Raw genomic sequence first — 12,449 nt, forward strand, 5'->3', positions numbered from 1 at the left:
CTCTGTATCAACACTGGACAGTCTGCAGGCAGAAATGCATTTGATAACTGAAGGTTGTTGAGTGCATTTCCTCACACTTATTCAGTTCTAATCTAATTTTCTCATGCCAAAGAGACAGATAGCAGTAACATGAAAGTTCACTGTGATTTCTGACACACATGTTATGTCAACAACAAATCCCTCCACCCCCCACCCCCTCCCCAGCTGACTTGGGCAAAACTTATGTAAAACTTTGTAATATAACACTTTGGGCCCTATCTTGCGCCAGACTCCCTAAACCCGCTATTTGCGGATTTAGGATTTAGGAAGAGGCGTTCCCCCGTAAAAGTTGCTATCTTGTGCACCTCCCGCTATCCGCAAAACACCTCCGCTACCCGCTATATTATGAATAGGCGTGTTTTGGGCGTTACGCCAGTTAAACCAATCAGTGTGCCAGGTGCCATTGCCTTTAAGGGCAGGATGCGCTATCCTAAATCCTAAATCCTAAACCCGCGATGGAGAGAGGGAGGTAGATTTTCTCAGGGCTTCTACTGAGGCTAAAGCAAGTTGGCTTTATATACATATTATATATTATATTATAGGCGAGTTAATTCGGGAGGTGGAGCCACATGTGTCCAAGTGGACGTATCACAAGGTTGTACTGATTGAGTAAAATCCCCGGGTCACACCACACACACACACAAGAGGCAGAGGTGGAACTATGTGTAAACTAATTTATTGACAAGGTAGATTGGGCAAATAAAATATTAAAAATAAAAATATAGCACAGCTACTGGCTTATGATAAAACAATAAAACGTGCTGGCGTAAGTGTCCAATTAAAACAGTCTTTCCTCTAAACAGTCTATATGAGTAATATACTCAGTCCATTCCGGCGGCGTCCCGGTATCAGTCCGACCGTGTGTGTGGCGAGGCTCCGTCGGGGCGCGCATTGAAGCCGCCTGGACGCGCTCTCCTAACAGCCCAAACTTTAGGGAAAGCGGATAGCGGGTGGTCAGGACCACCCGCTATCCGCTTTCCCTAAAGTGTGTGCGCAAGATAGCAACTTTAGGGATAGCGCATGAAACACGCCCACGACGCACCTCCAGGCGCAAATGATGCAGTCGGCATAACGGATAGCGGGTAGCGGGTGGCGCAAGATACCGTTTAGGGATAGCAGAAGCTCCTAAATCCGCAATTTGCGGGTAGCGGGTAGTGGCAGCGGATAGCGGGTGGCACAAGATAGGGCCCTTTGTCCCATATAACACTTTCCAATTAGCAGTTAAATTTCTGCTCTTCGGTTTAAGCTCAGCTGGAAAAATAATCAACTTTTTTCCCCTAAGATGAATTACATCACTGTCCTTTTTTTTGTTTGTTTGTTTTTTATTATGACAATATTGTAAACTACCATTGCTGTTCCTGAGGAAATTTTTAAATAATAATAATAATAAAATAAAATAAAATAAAATAAAATTGAGGTTGGGAAACACAGTCTACGGAGACTGTGTTGGGGCAAAATTAGAGTTCATAAGAAGACCGTCTGATTGTTTTGCACAAACAGCAGACTGTTTGTCATGATGTATCACTAAGGTTGTCCAATTCGCTGTGAGGAAACTAAACTAGGCAATTTGCAGAGAAGCATATGAAACAGATCAGGCTTCATACAACAGCTGCTAAAACTGCTACAGTTCTGAGAAAAACAACTTAGATTTGAAGTATTTTTACCGGAGACTTGACTCACTGCGTCAGCACAGGGAAGATTTCCTCTAATCAGTGTCCACTTGAGAGCTCAAAGTCCAGAGTTTATACCACTGAAAAATGTGAATAACTGAATGCCAGGAACCAGAGATGTTCTCTTTCAGGTCAGTTTTGGGTGGAGACATCTTTTTATGCTGCATGCAACCTGCATGCAGCATAATCTGTGTAATCTAATGAAGTTTTCCCCTCCCATGCACACTTCCAGCCCCATGCTCCTCAGGCTAGGAGGCACCTGAGAGATCAGGACTCAGCAGGGACCACCCTGATAAGCTCTCCAGTGTACAGGAAAATCTCCCCATTGTATATGTTAAGCCGGTGTGTGTATACATGGGTTATTAGGTCAGTGGTGTCAGGTTGGCTGATAAGATCGTCAGGTTTGTTGTTTACCATATTCCAGCTCTTCCCTGTCTGCTCGATTATTCCTCCGCTTCCAGCTGATGATACTGGATCAAAGAGAGGCCTACTTTAGTTTAGAGGGGCCGTCCCAGGTGAACAACGCCCCAAAATTTTAATATTGAGACAAGTTTTATGAATACCTGTGCATGAACGCTGCACAGGTGTAACCACTCGCCTTTTCTGTGGAGAGGTTTCCTGTACACATCAGTCTTACCCAAAAAAGCTTTTAATGAACACAAAAAATATTTATAATGTTCACTGGGAGTAATCACTAGTCTGTAATTTATGAAATCAGGATATGCGGTGTTATAATAGAAGTTTAGAGTCATGTCCTTTGTGATACGCTGGATGTTTTAGCTTATTTTGTAGCAAATTATCAAAAAGGAAGGCTGATAATATTTACTTGTCTATTTCTGCTGTAAAATGTCTTACAGTTAACATATGAGGGCATTTATTTAAGTGTGAATGTTAATTCTAGGTTTGCTCCCTTGTCTCTTATGGGAAAGCACCAACTACCTTGTCAGATTCGACTTAATCTCTTCTCTAAAGACACCTTGGTATAATCTTTGGTTTCCTGACAATCTCATGCATGAAATAGCCTTCATCTCCAATCAGCAACTGACTGATGAGTTTTTAGAGAAAACTGTTTCTTTTTGGCCATGCTTTTAAACCAGCTTTAGAGATGCCAGTGTGCTGGATACTGCAGCAACTGAATCAAAGGTAGCTGTAGTTTTAGTAAACAGCACAGTTGCATTCAATGAAAATTAATAAAATGGGAGTGGTTTCTTTAGTGCCAACATAATACATCAGCATGTTGACTTAAGGACGGGGTAACACAGTGTGTTGCAAGCACCCTGGAGTAAAAGCTACTAGAAAAGGGGCTTTGTATTCATATTTAAAGACTGAATTTAAGTTATTTTAAATAGAAGTAGTAATTTGTAATACGATCAATGTCTTGGCTGTAATCTGTTACCTTGGTGAATTAAAATTTTCTTTCAAAAACATAAACATGTCTCAGTGAAGGTAGTCTATATCTACCCAACAAATTAGCTATATTGTATGTATGCAGGTTGTCTGTATCTTGATCTCAAAGATGGTGGTGAGTCATGAGTGTGGCTTGATATTACATACAATACATGCTCTGTATTGTAGAATCAGATCCAGCATTCAAACTAGACCTGGGTGATGCATCGCCCAGACCCATAGTGTGAGGCACAATGAGATGATAGGCATCGTTCCTGGTGCAAAGCGCATTGTCAGTTCCTCCCTGTGAATCAGCCGTAGATGTCATTAGGGTTACGTTACAAGGCGGATCCAGATACGGGGGTTAAACAGGACACAGACTCTTTATGGTGTGAAACTATATCTTGGCTATTTCTGGAAATCAGTAGGGCAGGGGAGGATGTTTTTTTGTCACATGATCTGTCGGCATAATTGCTTTGATCCCATTCCCTGACCGTTTAACTTATACCAGACACTTATACAAAGACACTACACATTTATACTATAGAAATCCAGCTTTAAATCCTGCTTTTTTTTTAGGCGTGGCTAAGGGTTTTATGTGAACACAATGTACGTCCATGGAGGTCAGAAACATCACAAAAACACATAATGCTGTGACATTTGTGTTATTTATTTAAATATTTACATTCGTTTTGATTATGGTGCACATTTCAGCCTGCCATTCACCGAGGAAGACACATTCTACGCAAAGCAGCAATTAGTTAAGTAAAACAGCCAGCATTGGGAATAATGACATGCTGTTATCTGCTGTTCATCTTCATACATAAATAAATAAATATTTACCGATGTGAAGGCGAGAGCGCTCATAAGGCAAACGGCATTAATGGAGATCTAAACTGGAAACGGTGAAATGAAAAGTTTAGCGTGTGATGCCAAGTGTGTGGACTCTCATCATTGCTGATAATGTGACAGAAAATAGCACAACATTATATCAGGATATACATGTAAGCGGCAACCTGTATAATAATAAGGCACAGTGTTAGGCTATAGTACAAAGCAGAGTTAGTTTCTAAAAGGCGGGTTGAGCTAAAATTGGCTTTTTCTTTTTTGGTCCCTTTGAAATCGCTTAAAATGTACAGTGCACCCCGTTTTTCATGCTAAGACCCCTTCAAAAATAAAATAAAATAAAATGCATGTATGTATGTATGTACTGATAGATCTCTATTCTTATTTTCTTTGGACTACTATCGGTTTGTTTCCCATTTGGCTATCACTGGTGACATGAAAACTTCCTAACTCCTATCTGAATGATTTTCTTGTTTGTACTTGAGCTGTTTTTTTATGCTTTACGTGTCCAGCAAGTAAGTTCATGATGTGAAGTTTTTGTTTTGTCGGCCGGATTATGCTTCTTTCACTTTGTCATCGTAGGTGCCCTGGCCCTTGTAAGCCGACACGTAGCCGCTGGTGTCTGGGATTTCCTCGCGCCCGGCTTTTCCTTTTCCTTTGCCGGACTCGTCAAACCGCTCCTTGTGGGATCCAGTGTACTTGGAGACATCAGTCAGTCTGTCCACCGCAGCTGCCTTTGCCACTCTCTAAATTTTATTTAAAAAAGATAGAGTTGAATAATGAGGAGTAAAAGAAAAAAAAATCCACTGAGAAATGTACCAAACAAAACGAAGCAGGAAGCCTATTCTCACTCGTTCATTCCCTCAGCGAAAAACATACACACACCAAAAGACACAAACACATACATTCCCTGAGCGATCAAGGATGATAGCAAATGAGAGAAATGTCCCACTCATTCCTCAGCAGTGAGATTACACAAAAGTGGCGCAAACAAAGTTTTACAGGACAAATCTGGTTGGCAAATCGACACTGAAGAGGCATTAGAGGAGTGGAGGAAAATCCTAACCCTGAAACCCGAAACCCTCCAATCAATTCAAGAGTGAAAAGGGGCTGCCATTCTTTCTATTGTACTAATAAGTAAATTCAAAGCATGTAGGCCCAGTTAGAGGGTGACACTGGAGGGAAAACGTCTTGCCCAATCCAGATTAATTAATTCCCATCCCGTCCCAGTCTTGTGACTGTTGCCAAGTGCCCAGTGAATTTTTTTACTTTCACTGGGCAGTTTATTAGAGTTGCTTTGATTTGATAAATACAGACTCCTCTGTGCCAAAAATGAAGAAAATCAAAACAGTTTGCTTTTCTTTCTAACATGTTATTCATAGCTTTTGGTATCAGATATTATTAGTCTTGGTTGAACCTCCAACTCATCACTCCATTTTAACCCAGTGTTGGTACAATGCATCCCCAGGGGTCTTAATAAACCCCAGCCAAATAGTGTGAAAAGTGTAATTTCAGTTTTATTTGAATGAGATGAAGCTGAATCTATTATCACACTAATTGTAAGAGCCTCTGTATAAGAGTGAATTGTAAATGTTATGGGAAAACCGGGTCAGCTGTCGTGGAATTACGTTTTCATTTTCAAGGTTATATCGTGGTTTCATAAGGTCTGCAGATTACTTCAATATGCTTTGACTTTTGACATTTTCCAAAGAGCCTCTTTGCATGGATGAAACCAAAATGGCTCCAACAAAATGGCCAGAGCCCGGAGCTGTGATGTTATCAGCTGGAAGTGGAGGATAAGCAGGCTTTGTTTATGGCTTGTGAAACACTCACAGTGATCCCAACGTTGGACGGCTCCTTCCCACCAATGAGATCATAAAGATCCTGTAGCGCCTCCTCCTGGCTTTTCCCTTTAAATCTTTTAGGAGCCAACTCCACCAGCGCCTGGTGAAACTGCTCATATGTGATTACACGAGCTGACTTTGCCCTGAGGAAACACAAAAATACAAATGTGTCTGTGCAGAAGCTGTTCATGCTGTGGTGTTGCATTATCACTGTGCCCCAAGGGGAATTTGTTGGCAAAACTTCAGTTTGTTCTCTTTCAAGTTGTTTTTGGCGATTAGAGGGTTTAAGGAATTATCTGCAAGCAACAACAAATTTTGTGCTGCTCGCTTGTGAGTGTGCATATTTTATGACTCTGAAACAGTGCACTCCACTAGAAATGAAGAATAAATGAAAGAGACACAGGCAATAATCCACAAGGAGGTGTGGCTTTGCTTCCATGTTGCACATCAACACACGCCTCATCATGGATTATTCCATGTAAGCCATCGCCACTAGGGAGAGACAATTAATTAAGAGGATCATATGCTCTGAAAATTAAAAAGAAAAAAGAAAATCAAATCTGCTCACACTATTTTTGTACACAAGCTGGCAACAGGTTTTACCAGCTGATTTGGCTTATATTATTCACCTTGAGCCACATGCAGTGGACATACGAAGCCTACACATGGCAGGTTTGCCAAAATGCATTAAAAATGGCACATATCTACAAGAGACAAAAATAGCTCAACTAGCTCGTTGTTGCTTTAACATTACACCAATGATAACTGCTGTAATATTATCACAATAATTCTGAAGCAGTCTGCGTTTTAACTCTTCAGTTTGTTGCTAAAGTCACATTTCAAATTTTATGGGAAGCAGATGAATTTCGAACAGGGATTAAAGTTGAACTGGTCTTCATTTGCGTTACCGGGTTTAAATGTACACACTCCAGCCAATCAGAAACAAACATTCACCCAGACGCAAAGTGAGAGAGTGGCTGCGACAGCTACTACTCCACTGGACCACAAATCTCTCATTTCAAATGGACTAGTCCTTATGTCAAAGACAAAAATAAATGCATAACCAAACTGTGACAAGTCCTACTTGACTTTAGTAAAGACGATGTCGACGTCCGTGGTGGTGACATTCTTGCCATCGATGATGCGGCAGTCCTTGCAGAGCTTAGCAAAGTTCTTGCCGTTCATCTCCTTCCCTGTGGCCTTGGTGTCTCCATGGATCGCAAACTTCTTGAAGGCAGCTGCCACGTCTGCGGACGACACCGAGCCTTCTGCCATGCTGAGGGACACGCAAGATTTTTTTTTTTTAAAACTGTTGTTCATGTTTACACAAATGAAAAATCCTGAAACTGAAAACCATTTATTGCTATCAAATAAAATGCACACAAAAAAGCATGTTTTGTTGAAATTAACAGCTCTCCATCCAGAGTCCATGGCCACAAATGAATTACAAATCATTTTCCATTTGAGGAATCTGCACTCAAGTGGAGCAGGATCATTCTTTTCAAAGTTCGCACGATGAAGATAGACATGTTACAATGGCTAACAATACCATTTTCTTTTAAAATAAACCCTCAAAATAATAGTTTAGATGTGATGCAAGTTGTCTCATATTCAGAAACACAACTTTCCACACTTTCCTCTGAAAATGTTTCTATGTGAGCCATCTGTTTATTCCATGTGTTTATATTAGTGTCCATCATTCATGCAGATTTCATGCACTTTGCTATTTGGTGCACATGGCAGAGCACAGACTGATGAAAAAGGGCAAAACAATGTATGTATGCTATGTGAGGTGTGCTGATTCTGTGTTACTGTGGCCTATAGGTAAATTGCAAAATCCACTTTTGCTTTTTAATCACTGGCGAGTGATCTAGGCCACGCCACACAGACAGGGCACCAGGGGTTCATCGGGTTCTCCAGTCGGGGTCTGATTTATGTCCATTTGAGGACACTTTGCTCTCATACTGTGAGGGTGGAAATACACGACCACACGCTGAAATTCATAATGACCCTATTAGCTGATTGACTGCCTGCCTGCCAAGAAGAAGTTGCCACAGTGCTCACTTTTCTCTCTCTCTCTCTCTCCCCTTCTCTCTCTCCCTCTCTCTCTCTATCGCTCCCGCTCTCCACACACCCATTCACATCCATCACTGATCTCTTATGGTTGGTCAAGCTGCTCTCTGAGACCCGTTTAATTCAATAAGCTCAATTTACAAATGGCTGCTCTACTGTTCATTCTTAATGAACATTCTCACTCTCATTCTCTGCCCCTCTTACTTACTCAATCTCTCTCTCTCGCTCTCTCTCCCTCTCTCTCTCACACACACACACACACACACACACACAAACCATCACTGAATTGTTACGGCTCGTCAAGCCACTCTGGTATAAACAAGGAGCTAATTCAAAAAGGCTGATCTGCATAAGAGCGTTCAAAGCATGAATTTAAACTCTGGTAAAGTGATGGAGCACCGGGCCATTTAAAAATAGAACCGCAATTATTCTTTTACCCTGTTTCAACTCAGTTCAATTCAGTTCTACATCCCTTGTCCCTGAGGATTTTTTTTTTTTTTTGCTTTCCCTTTCTCTTTTTCTCTTCTCTTTCACTTTTTGTTTTGTAAACAGGAAGCTCAAAAAACACAGCAGGTGATAGCATTGCAAAGCTGATAGCAATAGCATGCCCCAGTCATTAATACTGTGTATGAAATATTGTGTGTAAACCATGGACATCTGAGGATAGGTCATGTTTCTGCATGGCTGTGTACAATATTAATACATCTTTTCAAGCAAATCAAGCCAGTATAGGCCAACTATATCACATATATTATACATATCCTGTCATCACTGGAGCATGACGAAGTATGACACTGTGTTATGCCAAATGTTAAATCACATTTTATATATTACCTGGTTTATGACGGACAAAACAAACAGTAAAATCATAAAATTTGCTTTTGCGTTTGCAGCTCAAGTGAAAATTGGCTTATTATTCTCAGGCAGAAGAGCAGCAATGCGACTCCAGCTCTCTCCGCTGCCCTTGGACACCAGTGCATCAACAAAAACGCAGAAAAATCAGGCATACCTGCTGTTTTGCTGTAGATGGAGGGAGATGCTGAGCAGAGATAGTGATTGGGGAATCCTGTGGCGAGTGCAGCTGCTTGTCCTCCTCCGTCTCCTCCTCCTCTTTCTTCTTCTCCTCCGCGTTCCTCCTGCCACTCCCAGGCTTTCAGGCAATGACGGCAGAGAGAGGGAGCAGCTCGGAGAGGATGCATGAAAGGGAGGGAGGAGGGAGGAGGGAGAGAGTACCGACCAGCACAGTCGATGACATCATCATCACCATCATCATCCAGCATCTCTTGTGCCTCAGCAGTCTCACTCACCCTTCCCCTCTCTCTGTAGATTTGCCTTCATGTGAGACTTTATCTCATTTTTCCAACCTTTTTTATTTATTATGGTCTGTTTTTGTTTTATTTCTCACTCCATATATTCAGTTATTTCCATTGCCTTAATCTGAAGCCTCCTCCTCTCGCCCTCCCCATTGCCTCAGTTACTTAGCACAGCTGTCCGCCACGCCCATCCCTCTCTCTCTCTCTCTCTCTCTCTCTCTCTCTCTCTCTCTTTGGCAGTCTCTGCCTCTCCTCCTCATCACAAGAGCCCTCTTGTCTCAACAAAGATGAGAGCAGCCCATCAGAAGGCAAACAGTATCTACAGTGTAAAAATGGTAATGTTACTAAAGGGTTTCCCATCTTACAGCTTCATGCAGGATTTGTTGTTTGTCATATACTGATTCTATATACAGTCTATATACTTACATACACCCTGTTTATACCATTTAAACTCATTTATACTGTTTTTTTCTATTCATTGCAGTTTTCAAAAGGCTCAGACCCCATGCAGTTTTATCTAGATCTGTTTGTATTCCTGTTTGTTTGTTTGTTTGTTTGTTGTTGGTTGATTGGTTGGTTGGTTTACTACCAGCTTCCTTATCTTCCTATCAGTGCAGTTAGTCAAGTTCTAACAGGGAACCATATACATACTGAATAGAAATGTCACTCTTTATGTAAATATGTTTATACAACACTTTCATTTATATAGTATTACTTTTTATGTAGTACTTCTATTTATTTAGTACTTCAATCTCTACTACCTAAATCTCTGTGTTTAAAATGCATAATTGCTTTTTATGTCGTCTTAAATGTCACTGCCATGAGCAACCCACCAAAATTGCTTGTATGTACTTACTTGGTCAGCAAAGCTCAGTTTGATTATAATTATTTGAGCTGTCATAATTCATTTTTAATTCAGTAAACTTCAAATGTAACGCTTGTCAGTGGGTTAAATATGACAGACCTTCTTCTTCTTCTTCTTCTTCTTCTTCTTCTTCTTCTTCTCCTCCTCCTCCTCCTCCTTCTGCCCCTCCTTTTTCTCCTTCTTCTTCTCCTTATTTTTCAGGCAGGAAGACAAACTTTTCCTGAACTGAGGGAAATTAGACTGGACTGAATCCAACTGAAGGATTCCTGTTCCCACACTTATTCAGTCTCTTCATTTCCAAAAATGAATAGTGGAGTGAAGTAATGGCCTTTAACTACATCTAGGACTAAAACTGACTACTTTTGCTTTTGCTTTGCTCTCTGGGGTTTGGTGCTTATATTTGGGGGGATGGATTCTGGATGGGGGGGTTCAAGGCTGTAACAAAGAAATGGGGAAAAAAAATCTTTTTTTTCAGTCTAGTATGTCAATGCTTTGTGAAAATGAGGATAATGCCACATCAGCCCCATGGTTCGTATACAAATACAAAAAAAAAAAAAAAAAAAAAAGTTCATTCATTCATTCATTCATCTTCTAAACCGCTTATCCTCACCAGGGTCGCGGGGGGTTGCTGGAGCCTATCCCAGCGCTCATAGGGCGAAGGCAGTGAAACACCCTGGACAGGTCACCAGTCCATCGCAGGGCAGACAGACAAACACACAGTCATACCTAGGGGCAATTCACCTAACCTGCATGTCTTTGGACGGTGGGAGGAAACCGGAGTGCCCGGAGGAAAAAAAAAGTTCTATATTAAAAATATAATAGGTTTATACATGTAATATCTACATTATTTCACCATAAGAACCACATAACTAGCAAACAGGTTTCAAAAATCGCATTCAGTTTTGCCACAGGCTCAGTTTGAGACTTTATCCCTTTATATGGAAAGCAGTATAAATGGACTGTTCCATTTTAAACATACAAAACAGAAGTAAACACATACAGCAGTAAACATATGGCAGGTAAACATTTAATAATGACAGAAGTTCATGTTTAACACATTTTCAGTCTTTCAGTTTTTAGTCTTTTTCAGTCCAAAAGTAACCTTGCTAAACATTTATGTGAATAACTGGAGTTTCATCTCACTCCATTTCCTTTCACTTGGTTATATAGGACACTGTTTTTCAACAGGCTAACTTATATAAATCTAAACAACAACAAAAAAAAAAAAAGGAGGAAAAAAAAATCCCACAATTTCAGCTTACACCGTAGGGTTTGACCTTGCACTTAGGGACGTGTTTGTTTTTTGTCTTTGTGTCTGTGGGCGCCCACATCCCGACACTGTGCTGTGTTTTGTTCACAAGAGAAACAGGACAGACTGTTTTGACACCATGAGCCACCATGAAACTCCCTGTCCAGTCTGACAGAGATGAAGGGAGCAAAGGGCAATGTTGTCTCCCCAAGTTAACACAAATTAGTAAATATCTAACTAATAGTAACAAATGTTTTAGTACAAAATGGAAGGTAAAGCAATAATATAACACAGACTTGCAGCTACTGGCACAAATTACCGGCTGGATGATGAGTCATGTGGTATTCAAAGGACAAACAGGGTGTGCCGACCTTATGTGTCATAGGCCTACTTGTTTTGTCAATATTACATAATGTTCATGTGAAATATGAATACTGTGAACAATATCAAGAGTAAGTTAAATTCACTCTCTCTTAGATAGCAGCTGAAAGTCATTTTCTAAAGATTAATCATTTTATCCTGCGCAACGTCTGAGCCTCTGTTGGCCTGTTTTGGGTGAAACTTGGGGGAATGCTGGATTTTGCCACTGGGACTGGTCCATCACAGCGCCACCAACAGGCCAAAGAGCTCCTGAGCTTCATACAGCAGTGTCTCAGAAACCACACATTACATATATAAAAAATGAATGAATGAATGAATCATTAAAAAAAAAAATCTATACCCAGGGTCAGCTACAGCAATTATGAGAGACATCACAGTCACTGTATTGTTTTTCTCAGTATATATGGGATATTAATCTCATGTCAAAGAGTTTCAATTCTTGGATTTTCAACCCCAATTTGAGCGAACTTCAACTTCTTACAAGTCTGTTACAATGACAAGTGCTTTTTTAAATACATTTACAATATTGCATTTAAAACCTGCAGGGTTTTTTTTTTTTTTTTTTTTTTTTGCTGACAAGCTGCATTTAGGATGTGAGAATACCTGTATTTCCTGCATGGGAAGCACATTCCTTCATGGTTACAGACCTTGGTACTTTCACCCAGATGCTGGAAACAGTGGGTTCTGTGGGAAGACGTCACCTGTCTGCTTATAGTAGAAACAAAGCTTCCCCTTTAAATACCAGCAGGGAAAGATTCGGCTCTTGTTTGTCAGGGGGGAGTT

The 12,449-nt window shown here is 40.7% G+C and overlaps 1 protein-coding gene across 1 annotated transcript; it reads right to left on the reverse strand.

Annotated features, from left to right (window-relative positions):
* Positions 1 to 4,029: 4,029 nt before the first annotated feature.
* Positions 4,030 to 9,007, reverse strand: tppp2 (tubulin polymerization-promoting protein family member 2). The gene is made up of 4 exons (XM_030057375.1): positions 8,868 to 9,007; positions 6,870 to 7,061; positions 5,775 to 5,928; positions 4,030 to 4,687 (listed from the first exon to the last, which is right to left on the reverse strand). Exons 2-4 carry the CDS (start codon positions 7,058 to 7,060, stop codon positions 4,496 to 4,498), a joined length of 537 nt encoding a protein of 178 aa, XP_029913235.1. The 5' UTR covers position 7,061; positions 8,868 to 9,007; the 3' UTR covers positions 4,030 to 4,495.
* Positions 9,008 to 12,449: the final 3,442 nt, after the last annotated feature.

This window comes from Myripristis murdjan, chromosome 1 (assembly GCF_902150065.1).
Source record: "Myripristis murdjan chromosome 1, fMyrMur1.1, whole genome shotgun sequence".
NCBI classification, from domain to species: domain Eukaryota; kingdom Metazoa; phylum Chordata; class Actinopteri; order Holocentriformes; family Holocentridae; genus Myripristis; species Myripristis murdjan.